The 16,241-nt window shown below is 43.5% G+C and overlaps 2 protein-coding genes across 2 annotated transcripts in view; one reads left to right on the forward strand and one right to left on the reverse strand.

Moving 5' to 3' along the window:
* Positions 1-1,053: 1,053 nt before the first annotated feature.
* Positions 1,054-13,302, reverse strand: prepl (prolyl endopeptidase like). Its single transcript, XM_024388208.2, has 14 exons — positions 12,918-13,302; positions 12,469-12,594; positions 12,307-12,373; positions 11,961-12,182; positions 10,193-10,319; positions 9,822-10,038; positions 9,270-9,461; positions 8,655-8,861; positions 8,203-8,378; positions 6,281-6,497; positions 3,276-3,425; positions 2,952-3,078; positions 1,611-1,699; positions 1,054-1,306 (listed from the first exon to the last, which is right to left on the reverse strand). The coding sequence occupies exons 1-14, from the start codon at positions 13,056-13,058 to the stop codon at positions 1,232-1,234; spliced, it is 2,133 nt and encodes a 710-aa protein (XP_024243976.1). The 5' UTR covers positions 13,059-13,302; the 3' UTR covers positions 1,054-1,231.
* Positions 13,303-13,406: 104 nt separating this feature from the next.
* The window catches only part of camkmt (calmodulin-lysine N-methyltransferase), a 187,350-nt gene continuing 184,515 nt past the window's right edge, over positions 13,407-16,241 (forward strand). The window contains exons 1-3 of the mRNA XM_042306201.1: positions 13,407-13,776; positions 14,434-14,618; positions 14,712-14,776. Coding sequence (XP_042162135.1) covers positions 13,609-13,776; positions 14,434-14,618; positions 14,712-14,776 — 418 coding nt within the window. The 5' untranslated portion in view covers positions 13,407-13,608. The remainder of the gene's footprint in view (positions 13,777-14,433; positions 14,619-14,711; positions 14,777-16,241) is intronic.

The raw sequence follows: 16,241 nt of genomic DNA on the forward strand, positions 1-16,241 counted from the left end.
TGTTAGTGAGCATTTCTCTTTTGCCAAGATAATCCATCCACATGACAGGTGTGGCATATCAAGAAGCTGATTAAACACCATGATCATTATACAGATGCACCTTGTGCTGGGGACAATAAAAGGCTTTTGTTACACAACGCCACAGATGTCTCAAGTTGAGGAAGCATGCAATTGGCATGCTGACTGCATGAATGTCCACCAGAGTGTTTAAATGTTAATTTCTCTACCATAAGCCACCAACATCATTTTAGAAAATTTTGCAGTGTGAACAGCTGATAAAACTGTGGGTTTGCACAACCAAAGAATTCCTGCAAACTTTCAGAAATCGTCTTAGGGAAGCTCATCTGCATGCTCCTCGTCCTCACAAGGGTCTGTAACCGACTTCAGTGGGCAAATGCTCACCGTTGATGGCCACTGGCTTACTGGTGAAGTGTGCTCTTCACGGATAAATCTTGGTTTTAACTGTACCAGGTAGATGGCAGACATCGTTATGGCTTTTTTGTGGGTGAGCAGTTTGCTGATGTCATCGTTGTGAACAAAGTGCCCCATGGTGGGGTTATGGTATGGGCAGGCATAAGCTACAGACAATGAACACAATTGCATTTTGAATGCACAAGGATACAGTGACGAGATCCTGAGGCCCATTTTTGTGCCATTCATCCTCCGCCATCACATGTTTCAGCATGATTATGCACAGGCCAATGTTGCAAGGATCTGTACACAATTCCTGGAAACTGAAAATGGCCCAGTTCTTCCATGGCCTGCATACTCACCAGACATGTCACCCATTGAGCAAGTTTGGGACGCTCTGGATCGACGTGTACGACAGCATGTTCCAGTTCCTGACAATATCCAGCAACTTCTCACAGCCACTGAAGAGGGGGACAACATTCCACAGGCCAAAATCAACAGCCTGATCAACTCTATACGAAGACGATGTGTCACGCTGCATGAGGCAAATGGTGGGTACTGACTGGTTTTCTGATATACCCCCTAATTTTTTAAATGTATCTGTGACCAACAGATGCATATCTGTATTCCCAGTCATGTGAAATCCATAGATTAGGGCCTAATTAATTCATTTCAATTTACTAATATGAACTGTAACTCAGTAAAACATTTTTTTAATCTTTATATTTTGAGTTCGTACCCCCAAAATGTTTATTTTATTTTACTCAATCCCCCATGGGTCAACCACACATGTATCTCTATATGGCTCTGATGAGTTCTCCTACTTCCGCCTGTTTTTGGTCTTCTGCTGGTTCAGGCCCAGCTCTGTGTGGAGAAAGGCCAGCTGTCGAGCACTCTGAGTGGGGGAGGGAGAGAGACAGGAGTGGGCTGTCAGGTCAGCCTGAGAACAGCAGTGTATAATAGTGTAATCCTCTTACCTGAGTCCATATCAACATGTTTTAGAACTCCACAACCTTGGTTGGCAGGTTAGTGAGGCTTATTACAGTGTTTATGATTGTATTGTTCATAAATCTACACTAACTCATGCACTATATATGGAATAGGGTGCCACTCAGATGGTCTATGGGTCAGAGATTGATCAGTTCATATTGTCGTGGACTCTATAAAAGAAGGGATATCATGAGAGAACCCATAGATACCTCAGTCAGAGACAGTTCAAAGTCCCCTGGGCCAAAGTGGTCTGCTCCCGGTTGAAGGTCCAGAATGACACTGGGTGTGGGCTCAGATTCTGGATACAGAGATGACAACACACACACAACAAATTAGCAAACAATTCAGCATGGTTCATCATGTCCAATACAAGTGGCCGATCTCTGTCAACATGACCACATCAGAGGTTGTCATTAGGGATGAAGGGTTCTGATCGGAATGTGCCATCAGTGGCTGCAGTCAGGCGCAACAATATCCAGTCCCTCTAGTAGCAAAATGGTAATTTAATCAATAGTAGCGAAGATCTTTTAGGCTGGGTACAACAGCAATAGATGTTTCCCCTATAATGTAGTGAGTGTCTGGTTGTGTTCTGTAGTGTTTCCTCCTGTGATCACAGCTTGATGAGAAGAGCAAAGGAAACAAGAGGAGCTCTAATTCTGAAAAGTCCTCAGTCATTTCTCTCTAATCTGACTACTGCTCTCCTAGGCTCCCTACCTCCCTCTTGTCCTCCCTCCCTCTCTCCTCAATGTGCTGTGTTTCACAAGCCTCCTCCTGACCTTGCCAGAGCCCAGTGTATTGTTCCTTATCTCTCCTGCTGATACACTATCTCATAAACATGCTAATGAACCCGGCTGTGGGTGTGCGATCAGCACTTTATCAATGACAGAGGAGAGCGGTAGAGATTAGTGAGAGACCCTCTCTGCCTGTGCACACAAGTGTGTGTATGTCTGTGAGTGACAGAAAATTAGACCGAGTGAATGTGTGAGTGAGCAACAGAGTAGGAGACAGTGTGTGGTTGAGAGAAAGATGTACAACCACAACCCACATTTATGTCTATTTATTTTCCCTTTTGCACGTTAACTATTTGCACACCGTTACAACACTGTATATAGACATATGACTTTGGAAATTCTGTGAGTGTAATGTTTACTATTCATTTATTTATTTCACATGTTTATCATCTACTTCACTTGCTTTGGCAATGTTAACATATGTTTCCCATGCCAATAAAGGCCTGATGTGAGATTATTAAGGAGCGGGTAAAGAGCTAGAGTAAGTCCCTCACTGTGGGAATCAGTATGATTTGCTGACTCACATACAGCTGCTGTGCTACAAGGTGACTTCTGCTCTGTACTTGAAATAAACTCCTACACTTCTAGCAATGATCTATTACAGCAGTCTCCTGAGGAACACACACTCCTCTAGTGGGACATGAATCTGACCACACTGCTGCTCTTCAGGAAGAACAAAACTATGGACAATTCTGGGATAATGAGCCTTCATTGGAATGTGCTTTAGGTAGAGGAACTGTTTCATGTCCATCTACTCACCAGATACAGGGTGACCATTGAGGTGGGAGTGAATTGCTTCCTGAAGTCTCTCCTCGTACTTGTGTACTCCGGCTACAGGCACTCTGTTGTCTTCTATGTAGGCTGTGAGCAGCATGGAGGGGTAGTGCTGTGGAATACACACATACGAAACCACTAATTTATATTATGAAGCCCTTTTTATCTCAGCAGTTGTCACAAACTGCTATACCGATACGCAGCCTAAAACCCCAAAGAGAAAAAGCACAGAGTTTAAAAGTTGTTTAGGCAATGTTTGCATATTATTTTATGGTTTTGTGCTGTGTACAGTAAGGTTTATAAGCAAACCTGAGGTGTAATGTTATGACAGGGGCAGTAGGAGGCGATAGTGTCCCTTTGGCAGGAGTCTGACAGGGGGTCCCCCCATTCCCCCCTCTCCTCCAGCGTCAGGGGCAGACTGGGCTCCTGCATAGTGCCCAGCACATCAAGGAAAGGTGCCTGGAGATCGAAGAGAACAAGTTACTTGTGAGGGTGAAGGCCTAATCCTTACTCAAGATATGTGGCCATACTGTAACTTGAACTATTTTTATCCTTTATTTAACTAGGCAAGTCAGTTAAGAACAAATTATTTTTAACAATGACGGCCTCCTGGGGAACAGTGGGTTAACTGTCTTGTTCAGGGGCAGATCAACAGATTTTTAACTTGTCAGCTCAGGGACTCGATCCAGCAACCTTTCGGTTACTGGCCCATTGCTCTAACCACTAGGCGACTCCGAGATGCTAGCCTTCTAGACAGAGTTCTTCTGTTCAGTGTCTGTGTTCTTTTTCCCATCTTAATCTTTTATTTTTATTGGCCAGTCTGAGATATGGCTTTTCTTTGCAACTCTGCCTAGAAGGCCAGCATCTCTGAGTCGCCTCTTCACTGTTGACGTTGAGACTGGTGTTTTGTGGGTATTATTTAATGAAGCTGCCAGTTGAGGACTTGTGATGCGTCTGTTTCTCAAACTAGACACTAATGTACTTGTCCTCTTGCTCAGTTGTGCACTGGGGCCTCCCACTCCTCTTTCTATTCTGGTTAAAGACCGTTTGCGCTGTTCTGTGAAGGGAGTAGTACACAGCTTTGTGCGAGATCTTCAGTTTCTTGGCAATTTCTCACACTGAATAGCCTTCATTTCTCTGAACAAGAATAGACTGACGAGTTTAAGAAGAAAGGTCTTTGTTTCTGGCCATTCTGAGCCATTTACAACATTAACAATGTCTACACTGTATTTCTGATTATTTGATATTTTTTTAATGGACAGTAAATGTGCCTTTCTTTCAAAAACAAGGACATTTCTAAGTGACCCCAAAATTCTGAACGGTAGTGCATATATATATTTTTTACATTATTTGCAAACTGTGACACAGGCAAAACAGGCAAGTCCCCCCAAAAATGATATTAAAATATATATACATACAGTTGAAGTCGGAAGTTTACATACACTTAGGTTGGAGTCATTAAAACTTGTTTTTCAACCACTCCACACATTTCTTGTTAAAAAACTATAGTTTTGGCAAGTCGGTTAGGACATCTACTCTGTGCATGACACAAGTAATTTTTCCAACAATTGTTTACAGACAGATTATTTCACTTATAATTCACTGTATCGCAATTGCAGTGGGTCAGACATTTACATACACTAAGTTGACTGTGCCTTTAAACAGCTTGAAAAATTCCAGAAAATTGTGTCATGGCTTTAGAAGCTCCTGAAAGGCTAATTCACATTATTTGAGTCAATTGGAGGTGGACCCGTGGATGTATTTCAAGGCCTACCATCAAACTCAGTGCCTCTTTGCTTGACATCGTGGGAAATTCAAAATAAATCAGCCAAGACCTCAGAAAAAACATTGTAGACCTCCACAAGTCTGGTTCATCCTTGGGAGCAATTTCCAAACGCCTGAAGGTACCACGTTCATCTGTACAAACAATAGTACGCATACTGCTCAGGAAGGAGAAGCGTTCCTAGAGATGAAAGTACTTTGGTGTGAAAAGAGCAAATCATTCCCAGAACAACAGAAAAGGACCTTGTGAAGATACTGGAGGAAACAGGTACAAAAGTATCTATATCCACAGTAAAACAAGTCCTATATCGACATAACCTGAAAGGCCGCTCAGCAAGGAAGAAGCCACTGCTCCAAATCCGTCATAAAAAAGCCAGACTACAGTTTGCAACTGCACATGGGGACAAAGATTGTACTTTTTAGAGAAATGTCCTCTGGTCTGATGAAACAAAAATAGTACTGATTGGCCATAATGACCAGCGTTATGTTTGGAGGAAAAAGGGGAGGCTTGCAAGCCAAAGATCACCATACCAACCATGAAGCACGGGGGTGGCAGCATCATGTTGTGGGGTGCTTTGCTGCAGGAGGGACTGGTGCACTTCACAAAATAGATGACATCATGAGGGAGGAAAATTATGTGGATATATTGAAGCAAGACATCAAGACATCAAGACATCAGTCAGGAAGTTAAAGCTTGGTCGCACATGGGTCTTCCAAATAGACAATGACCCCAAGCATACTTCCAAAGTTGTGGCAAAATGGCTTAAGGACAACAAAGTCAAGGTATTAGAGAGGCCATCACAAAGCCCTGACCTTAATCCCATAGAAAATATGTGTGCAGAACTGAAAAAGTGTGTGCGAGCAAGGAGGCCTACAAACCTGATTCAGTTACACCAGCTCTGTCAGGAGGAATGGGCCAAAATTCACCCAACTTATTGTGGGAAGCTTGTGGAAGGCTCCCTGAAATGTTTGACCCAAGTTAAACAATTTAAAGGCAATGCTACCAAATACTAATTGAGTGTATGTAAACTTCTGACTCACTGGGAATGTGTTGAAAGAAATAAAAGCTGAAAGAAATAATTCCCTTTACTATTATACTGACATTTAACATTCTTAAAATAAAGTGGTGATTCTAACTGACCTAAGACAGGGAATTTTTACTAGGATTAAATGTCAGGAATTGTAAAAAACTGAGTTTAAATATACTTTGCTAAGGTGTATGTAAACTTCCGACTTCAACTGTATATATCTATATATATATATATCTATATATATATATATATATATATATATATATAACATTTAATTAATTAATTAATTAATTTCTACTCAAAATGTGGGGCTCAAAACCCCACCGGCTCTACCCCACCTGCCCTGAATTACGGGTCGCCACTGTATTTCAATGGGGTATTTGCACGGAAAGTTAAGTTACACACATGTTTGACAAGTAAAGATTCAGGCCTGAGAGAGCAGAGAAAATAGGGGTGGAAATGTGTGTGTGTGTGTTTTTGAAGGCTGCAGGTAGGTTTTACCTGTAGTGTGACAGCTCGTATGAGGTGGGGGTGTAGGTTGCAGAGCGCCCCCACCAGTACGGCCCCAGCGCTGCGAGCGGTGAGGGCGGTCAGAGAGGGTCTCGACACCCCCAGGTCATAGAGCCTTTGGATACAGGCAGCCAGGTCCTCCACTCCTCTTGGTTTGCCCTCCATACGACCCTGTCTATGCCAGCCCAGGCCACGCTCACCTCCACCCCTACAACCACACATGTAGTCTGAGTGGTAAAACATTCAGAAGTGCTGCAAACTCCTTTTTTTACAAGACAGATAATAATATACAGTACCAGTAAAGTTTGGACACACCTACTCAATCAAGGGTTTTTCTTCATTTGAACTATTTTCTACATTGTAGAATAATAGTGAAGACATCAAAACTATGAAATAACATATATGGAATCATGTAATGACCAAAAAATATATTTTAGATTCTTCAAAGTAGCCACCCTTTGCCTTGATGACAGCTTTGCACACTTGGCATTCACTCAAACAGCTTCATGAGTCTTGAAGGAGTTCCCACATATGCTGAGCACTTGTTGGCTGCTTTTCCTTCACTCTGCAAATCCAACTCATCCCAAACCATCTTAATTGGGTTGAGGTAAAGTGATTGTGGAGGCCAAGTCCTCTGGTGCAGCACTCCATCACTCTCCTTGGTCAAATAGCCCTTACACAGCCTATAGGTGTGTTTTGGGACATTGTCCTGTTGAAAAACAAATGATAGTCCCAATAAGCTCAAACCAGATGGGATGGCATATTTGCTGCAGAATGCTGTGGTAGCCATGCTGGTTTAGTGTGCCTTGAATTCTAAATAAATCACTGACAGTCTCACCAGCAAAGCACCATCACACCTCCTCCTCCATGCTTCATGGTGGGAACCACACATGTGAAGATCATCAATTCACCTACTCTGCATCTCACAAAGACAGAGGTTGGAACCAAAAATGTCAAATTTGGACTCTGTCCAAAGGACAGATTTCCACCGGTCTAATGTCCATTGCTCGTGTTTCTTGGCCCAAGCAAGTCTATTCTTCTTCCTGGTGTCCTTTAGTGGTTTCTTTGCAGCAATTAGACCATGAAGGCCTGATTAACAACGTCTCCCCTGAACAGTTGATGTTGAAATGTGTCTGTTAATTGAACTCTGTGAGGTGCAGTTGCCGATTTCTGAGGCTGGTAATTCTAAAGAACGTATTCTCTGAAGCAGAGGTAACTCTGGTATTTCCTTTCCTGTGGCGGTCCTCATGAGAGACAGTTTTATCATAGCGCTTGATGGTTTTTTCAACTGCACATGAAGAAACTTTCAAAGTTCTTGAAATTTGCCAGATTGACTGACCTTCATGTCTTAAAGTAATGATGGACTGTCGTTTCTCTTTGCTTATTTGAGCTCTTTTTGCCATAATGTCTTGGTCTTTTACCACATATGGCTATCTTCTGTATACCACCCCTACCGTCACAACACAACTGATTGGCTCAAACGCATTAAGGAAAGAAATTCCACAAATTAACTTTTAACAAGGCAGCCTGTTAATTGAAATGCATTCCAGGTGACTACCTCATGAAGCTGGTTGAGAGAATGCCAAGAGTGTGCAAAGCTGTCATCAAGGCAAAGGGTGGCTACTTTGAAGAATCTCAAATATAAAATATATTTTGATTTGTTTAACACCTTTTTTAGTTACGACATGATTCCATAGGTGTTATTTCATAGTTTATGTCTTCACTATTATTCTACAATGCAGAAAATAGTAAAAATAAAGAAAAACCCTTGAATGAGTAGGTGTGTCCACATTTCTGACTGTTACTATATGTTCTACAGAAAACATTACAATGAGAGCACTAACAATTAATATAGCCACCCACAAAAACAGACTTTATCCTGTAGGAACAGTTTTTGGGAGTTGTAGCGCTACCTGACATGGCAGTAGGCCAGAGCCCAGCCATCCTCAAGCAGCAGTCTTCTGTCTGGGCTGAAGTCCATGTTAAGGTCCATGCCATAGGCCCCATACACATGCACCAGCAATGGAGCACCCCTCAGCTTCTCCAACATAGGTCTGTGGAAGAGAGTCAGTGGCACCATGGTACCGTCCTACAGGCCGAGAGAGAGAGAGTGTAGTAATCACTATACACACACAAAATATTACATACTGTTTTCGGGAAAAAAACTGTGCTTGTGTGTGAGGGAATGTAACGTGTGTGTGAGCTCCTAGACTATGGTGTTTCATGAGCCTATGGTGAACCCTTACTGCAGACTGGTAGGTCATCAGTGGAATACCAAAATAGAGTCCACACCCATCATTTCGGCATTGTATTCTTGAGGCTTTCCTCTCTGAGTGTGTGTGTGTACGATTCGGATCCAGTCTACCTGGCTGGGGGCCTCTAGTCGGGTGGTTTGATACTCCTGGGGGGTTCTGTGTTCCTCTGTGTCCTCCTGTAAGAGGAGCCTGTACTCCCTGGGGGAGTAGCGGTACAGGACAGGGGGGTGGACTGGAGACGACAGGAGGAACTCCAACCAGCCACTGTCCGTCAGCCCAGCCCTCTTGGTCTCTATGGCACATGCCCACGGTGGCAGCTGAGAGAGGGAGGACAGTTCTGGTTAAAGGGATACTGCTAGATTCTAGAAATTAAGTTGTGGATGTCATTTTTATGTCTATGCGTGCAGTATGAAGGAAGTTAGAGGTCGTTGCATGGCTTTGCCGGAATTTCAGTATTAGTTTGAGGCCTAGCTTTCATGGTACAGTATACTACCAGTACACCTGGCTAGGCAGTGCAGTGTTAAACATAGTCATGGCCATCAGAATGATAATCAACTGCCTTAGCAGGAGGAGAAATAGAGTAGCCTGTTAAAGGACCACAATGGAAACAAGTCTCTTGACTTGTATCCTCTGTCTGGTGTAACATTTTATGTATTTTAAAACTGTGGAATAAAAATGATACAAATCAAATAAGAGAGATGTCTTCATATAGCTCTTTCTGTCACCTGCAGGGTGGATGTGGTTGCTGGCTGAGATAGTGGGACCACCTGGAGTGCTAGCAGGCCTAAGGGGTCCTTGGTGGCCAACACACAGTGGTCCTGGAGCACCTCCATGTCCTTTACAGCTGTCCCAGGACCAGGGCTACACACTGGGACCCAGTGTTTGATGGAGGGGGATGAGAGAGGTGCCCTCAACACCTGGGACAGCATAGAATAGAATCATATATTGTATTGATAACACATGCATTTATCACATCATGTACACACACAAACACAGTGTGCAACTGTGGTTGCTGTTTGTTTGAATGCAGATCCACTGGTTTGTCCATAGAGAATATTTTTCCTTCAATGTTTATGGTGTTGTCTGAGGCAGTAAGCTACCTGGTACTCTATCAATGTATATGGGGTTGTCTGAGGCAGTAGGCTACCTGGTACTCTATCAATATATATGGGGAGCCTACTGCCTGGTACTCTATCAATATATATGGGGTTGTCTGAGGCAGTAGGCTACCTGGTACTCTATCAATGTATATGGGGTTGTCTGAGGCACTAGGCTACCTGGTACTCTTGTCCAGGTCCAGTGTTGGCCAAGATGTACAGCTGGCCGTGGGAGTGCTCTACATGGTACAGCAGCTCAGGGAGGCGGGCCTGGACCAGGGTGGGCTCCATAAGGGGCTTGGCACTGTCAATCACCCACACCTCAGAGCTCCTCTTACTGCTGCAGTTAACAAGCACCAGCCTCCGGTCTCTGGAGAGACTCACCTCAACAAACACACTGTGGACAAAAGAAAACTTAAGAAAACAGAGCACTTTAACACATGTTCTCTGTGTTTTAATGGCTCGTGTCCTAACATGGCCTCTTCCAAACATTACAGTACATGATGCACACACACACAGGTGTGACAAAGGGAGGTGTGTGTTAGTCTTACTCAGGCTGCTGTTCCTGGTAGACCAGGGTGCTTCTGGTCCCAGTGGCAGTCAGGTCCAGACGGAACACATGGTGACACTGGAGTTTCTGCTGACTGCTGTAGAATAGGATGTCATCTGTAGCCCATTCTATACACACACACACACACACCTTATTTTCTGTGTAGAAGAGTCCATACTAAACACAGTGCCTTTGGAAAGTATTCAGACCCCTTGACTTTTCCACATTTTGTTAAGTTACAGCCTTATTCTAAAATGGATTAATAAAAAATAAAAATCCTCAGCAATCTACACACAATAACCATAATGACAAAGCAAAAACAGGTTTTTAGAAAGGTTTGTAAATGTATTACCAATAAAAAAACAGAAATAGCTTATTTACATAAGTATTCTGCCCCTTTGCTATGAGACTCACAATTCTGCCCAGGTGCATCCTGTTTCCATTGATCATCCTTGAATTGTTTCTACAACTTGATTAGAGTCCACCAGTGGTAAATTCAATTGATTGGACATGAGTTGGAAAGGCACACACCTGTCTATATAAGATCCCACAGTTGACAGTGCATGTCAGAGCAAAAACCAAGCCATGAGGTCGAAGGAATTGTCTGTGGCACAGATCTGGGGAAGGGTACCAAAACATTTCTGCAGCTTTGAAGGTACCCAAGAATACAGTGGCCTCCATCATTATTAAATGGAACAAGTTTGGAACCACCAAGACTCTTCCTTGAGCTGGCCGCCTGACTAAACTGAGCAATCGGGGGAGAAGAGCCTTGGTCAGGGAGGTGACTAAGAACCCGACGGTCAGTCTGACAGAACTCCAGAGTTCCTCTGTGGTGATGGGAGAACCTTCCAGAAGGACAATCATTTCTGCAACACTCCACCAATCAGGCCTTTATGGTAGAGTGACCAGACCAAGCCACTCATTAAAAGGCACATGACAACCCGCTTGGAGTTTGCCAGAAGGCACCTAAAGACTCTCAGATGATGAGAAACAAGAATCTCTGGTCTGATGAAACCAAGATTGAACTCTTTGGCCTGAATGCCAAGCGTCACGTCTAGAAGAAACCTGGCACCATCCCTACGGTGAAGCATGGTGGTGGCAGCATCATGCTGTGGGGATGTTTTTCAATGGCAGGGATTGGGAGACTCCTCAGGATCGAGGCAAAGATGAACGGAGCAAAGTACAGAGAGATCCTTGATGAAAACCTACTCCAGAGCACTCAGGACCTCAGATTGTGGCGAAGGTTCACCTTCCAACAGGACTACAACAATAAGCACACAGCCAAGACAATGCAAAAGTGGCTTAGGGACAAGTCTCAATGTCCTTGAGTGGCCCAGCCAGAGCCCGGCCTTGAACCTGATCTAACATCTCTGGAAAGACCTGAAAATAGCTGTGCCGCAAAGCTCCACATCCAACCTGACAGAGCTTGAGGATCTGCAGAGAAGAATGGGAGAAACTCCCCAAATACAGGTGTACCAAGCGTGTAGCGTCATAAACCAAGAAGAATCACGGCTGTAATTGCTGCCTAAGGTGCTTAGACAAAGTACTGAGTAAAGGGTCTGAATACTTATGTAAATGTAATATTTCACTTTTTTATTTTTGAATAAATTTTCAATAATTTCTAAACCTGATTTTGCTTTGTCATTATGGGGTATGTAGATTTGAGGAAAATATATATTTAATACATTTTATAATAAGGCTGAAAAGTTTCCGAAGGCACAGTATAACACTACATTGTTTATCTCCATGTTATTAACCCTCTCTCTCACCGATGCTGAAAACCTTGTCAATGGTGAGTAGAGGTTGAGGTGGGTCCAGGGTAGGTTCTCTGTCTCCTAGCTTGACCAGGACACACCTGGCCTCCTCTCTGTGGGGGGTCTTCACTGTGGCTGCCAGGGCATGCTCACTGGGGGAGAGACGCAACCTCTGGAGGCTCCAATCTCCCTTCCCCACGGAGTCCAGACACAACACCTTTTCTGGCTCTGGGTCACCTGCAGCCAGTCAGTCACAAACCCACACCTTACATTGTTTAATGTAATTTACCTCTCTTCAGCTCTGGACAGTAGTAGAAAGTGGTGTGATTAGGGAAAGGTCTGTCCAGAAAATTGTGCTTACCCTGCCTGGTGTCCATTCTATAGATGCCATCCCCCTCCATGAAGTACACGTGGTTAAGCCCCTGGATCTGGAGAGACAGCTGTTTGTCAGTAAAATGACTACTTTATTAAACCAGTGCTAGTTGTTTAGACACCTTTGCCAAAACATCAGGCACAACTTTACCGTTGTATTGTCTGGGCCTCCGGAGAACCTCTGGTATATGGCCCTTAATCTTCTCTTGAAAGACCTCTCCAGACTTCTGTATTTCTTATTACGAGAGTTGAATTCCACAGTGGAGCTGGAAGGGTCCTGAAGGACATTAACATATTAGGTGAAATATATGCACAAATGCTCACAGTGTGACTGTCATCTGAATATATGTGCCTTTATACATTTGGATTGACCGTTTGAGAGTACATTTCCTACAACAAAAACAAGACCCCATTGCCTATCAGATTCTAACAACAGGATCAGTTTCTCTACGATATCCACTTCATCTTTGGTTACTACAATGCTAGCATGTTTGTCAGTAACAGATCCCTAGAAACATTCCTTAAATATTAGATGAGGACAGTAATCAGAAGTAAAGGTCTGCGGTGTAACTAGCACCAATAGAGAGCGAGTTACAGCACCTTTACTATTGTGAAACGACGTGTATCCGTTAGGTAGATCAATCCTCTAGGTTTGCAGGTGAAAAGGCTCCAGACTTGATTAAATTTACCTCCCCGAATCAGAGGACTGAGCCACGAATGTAGACTGGTCATGGAACACATAGTCGCTGTCACTGTAACTGACCGACCAAGCTATAATTTCATGTCAATCATTGTTTTGAAAGTGACCCCCACCCCAAGTTTGAACACATTTTTTTTTTAAATAACATTATCAGGTATGTCTTCTTATGTCGCTTTAATAGTCCATAGTTAGTTACTGTAATTAAATGTAGTTTGATTGCCTTTGCCGTTGGGCAACCTCCAGGATACTAGCAGAACATTTTCAAAACATTGATTTGAGCGCTGTTTGATGGCGTATAAACTAGGCAGAACTAATCAATCCCAGACGGCATATGAGTTGTAACTCAATACTGCGTTCGATGATGTTGGTAATAAATTGCTATGTCTTGCTGTCATAAGTGTCCGGAAGTAGCATGCTTTCTCCAGCAGCACCGGAGCAGTAAGGGTTTTACCGGTTGATGTCACGCTACCACTGTACTACTTGTCCTATTCTGTGAACAAACAGAGCCATACTCGCTTTATTAGACCGTGTGTTTTACACTGTAAATCATTTAGAATTGTATTTATTTTTGCCCAAAACACTGAAGACAGGATGGAAGGGAAGTTGACAGGTGAACCAGAAAAATGTAAATATCACGAATCGCCTTCGCCATCCTTGCCAGAAAATAAAGAAAAAGAGCTAATTACCAACCACCAATCCAATCGAGACCCTAATTGTGGAACCGACGTAGCTCGTGCAAGATGGACTCTCCTACGACAGGTAAAACAAGCGTCACATTTCCAATGGGTTTGTTATCAACTGACAGAATCAATGTTGCATTACGCCTAACGTTAGCTAAGCTAGCTAATATAATTGCGCCATTAGCTAGCTAGATATATACTGGCTTTAGCTAAGCTACATTTATCATCGATTTACCATTCATAGACCTGTATATCTGTATTTACAGTAACATGTGTAAGTGAGATTATATACAGCTCTCCAGTCCTCTGTCCCAGTTGGGCTGTAACCATAACAGTGTGAGGGCATGACCTGAGAGGGAGGTTTTGTCCTTACATGGGCATTTCACTGATACACAAAATGCTTCCAGAAATATCTTCTTGCATTTCAAATACTGTAAAGTATAAAAAATACAAATAAAACATCACTAATTCATATTGCACTATGCAAGTGCTAGTAATAAACTAAAGGTGTCCTGTGACAAGTTAATGACCACACTACTACAGGAACTGTGGGGATCAGTTTCAAGGAGGAACAATAGAGCCTGGAGCCATATCAGATCTTCATCACTAGGCTAGATAGAAGGTTCTAATTCCTCCATGTCACTCTAATTTGATCAGTACATGTGTTTTGAGGTTGTGTTTTTAAAGCAGGTCAGGTTGTGTGGTTTGACAGTTGCTATATCTCCCACTCCCTCAGGTGCTGAGACAGAAACAGCTGGACAGTGCAGACTCGGAGGTCAAGCAGGTGTCTGTCCGGAGATTCTCCTCCTTCAACCTGTTCAACAAAACCAGTGTCATGCACCAAGAGACCGATGACCCCTCCGAAGGCCAGTGGGTGGAATACACAAGTGCTTCCTTCCCAGAGTTCAGTGCCTTTCTCAGGTGGGTTTGAGATCCTTGTCCTGTGTTTAAGCTGAGCACCGTGCAGCTTACACACACACTGTATAATCATATTTCTCTCTCATTCATTTCCAGAGATAACCTCGGGCCCATCAGAGTGAATGAGGTTCTCAACAGTTTTGACAATACAGGGAATGTCTGTGAGTACATCCTCCATATACATGTTTAAGAGTGTGTGTTCATTTAACCTACTACTACCTCCCTATGATGACCTCCGGTAACACACTGTTTTCCCACTTACATCGATTGCTCTTCTGGTGAGTCACTCAGCCTGTTGGAAAGACAGAGTGAGAAAAGGCTATTTTTACCATTATCGCTGAGGGCAGATTGAGGATCACCTTTTCGTAAGGACTTAACACAGTCTCATGCAAAACAAATGATCTGATGTTAAGCTGTGGAAGCCAATCAAATCAGTATCCTGAGGAGATGGTGATGAGGTGAGAAGGTCATGCAGCTGTTTTTCCATGGTAATGGAAACATTGTTTTCTGTTCTGCTGCCACGGTGACAGCTGTCCTATACTGTCTTATATAACGCTGAGTAACAGTTTGGTCAGTAAATCAGAGGTTGTTTGTAGAAGAGGGAACCCCTCAGGGAAGGCTGCATCTCTCTGTACTCCCACTAGCAGGCAGCGCTGATCAGCAGCATTCACTCAGCAGAGCCAGAGAGAGCCTGGGAGCTGCCTCTCTCTTTCTATGCCTGCCTGACAGCCAGGTCATGTGATCATGTGATCCCCACCAGCCTGGCCTTTAGCAGGCCCACATACCTGCTACCCAGTGGGGTGAGCATTCCACAAATGTGATGAAAGGAACAGATTGGCTAAAGCTGTTATCTGTGTTCTAGCTCCCTCTCAAGTGAGCCCAAACTCGGGTGTTTAGTTATTATAGCTGAGGACTGTGGTCAAACAACACTGGTGGTCTGGGCTTTTCATTCTGTGTTCCTGTGTGTTCACTTTTCCTCTTCCAGAAAATGGGTCCACAGAGAAAATACAAATAATTTGTCACCCAGGATATACACTGAGTATACAAAACATTAGGTACACCTTCCTAATATTGAGTTCCACCCCCCTTGTGTCCTCAGAACTGCCTCAATTCGTTGTGGCATGGACTCTACAAGGTGTCGATAGCATTCCACTGGGATGCTGGCCCATGTTGATCCCAAATGGTCCCACAGTTGTGTCAAGTTTGCTGGATGTCTTTTGGGTGGTGAACCATTCTTGATACACAGGGGAAACTGTTGAGCATGAAAAACCAAGCAGTGTTGCAGTTCTTGACACCCTCAAACCGGTGCGCCTGGCACCTACTACTGTACCCCGTTCAAAGGCACTTAAATCTTTTGTCTTGCCCATTCACCCTCTGAATGGGACACATACACAGTCCATGTCTCAATTGTATCAAGGATCAAAAATCCTTATTTAACCCATCTCCCCTTCATACACCGATTGAAGTTGATTTAACAAGTGACATCAATAAGGGATCATAGCTTTCACCTGGATTCACCTGGTCAGTCTGTCATGAAAAGAGCAGGTATCCCTAATGTTTGCGCCACGCAGTGTATGTTCTGATGTAACAGTACACACGGTAATCATTGTATGTAGACCTATGCAT

Source organism: Oncorhynchus tshawytscha, linkage group LG25 (genome assembly GCF_018296145.1).
Source record: "Oncorhynchus tshawytscha isolate Ot180627B linkage group LG25, Otsh_v2.0, whole genome shotgun sequence".
NCBI classification, from domain to species: domain Eukaryota; kingdom Metazoa; phylum Chordata; class Actinopteri; order Salmoniformes; family Salmonidae; genus Oncorhynchus; species Oncorhynchus tshawytscha.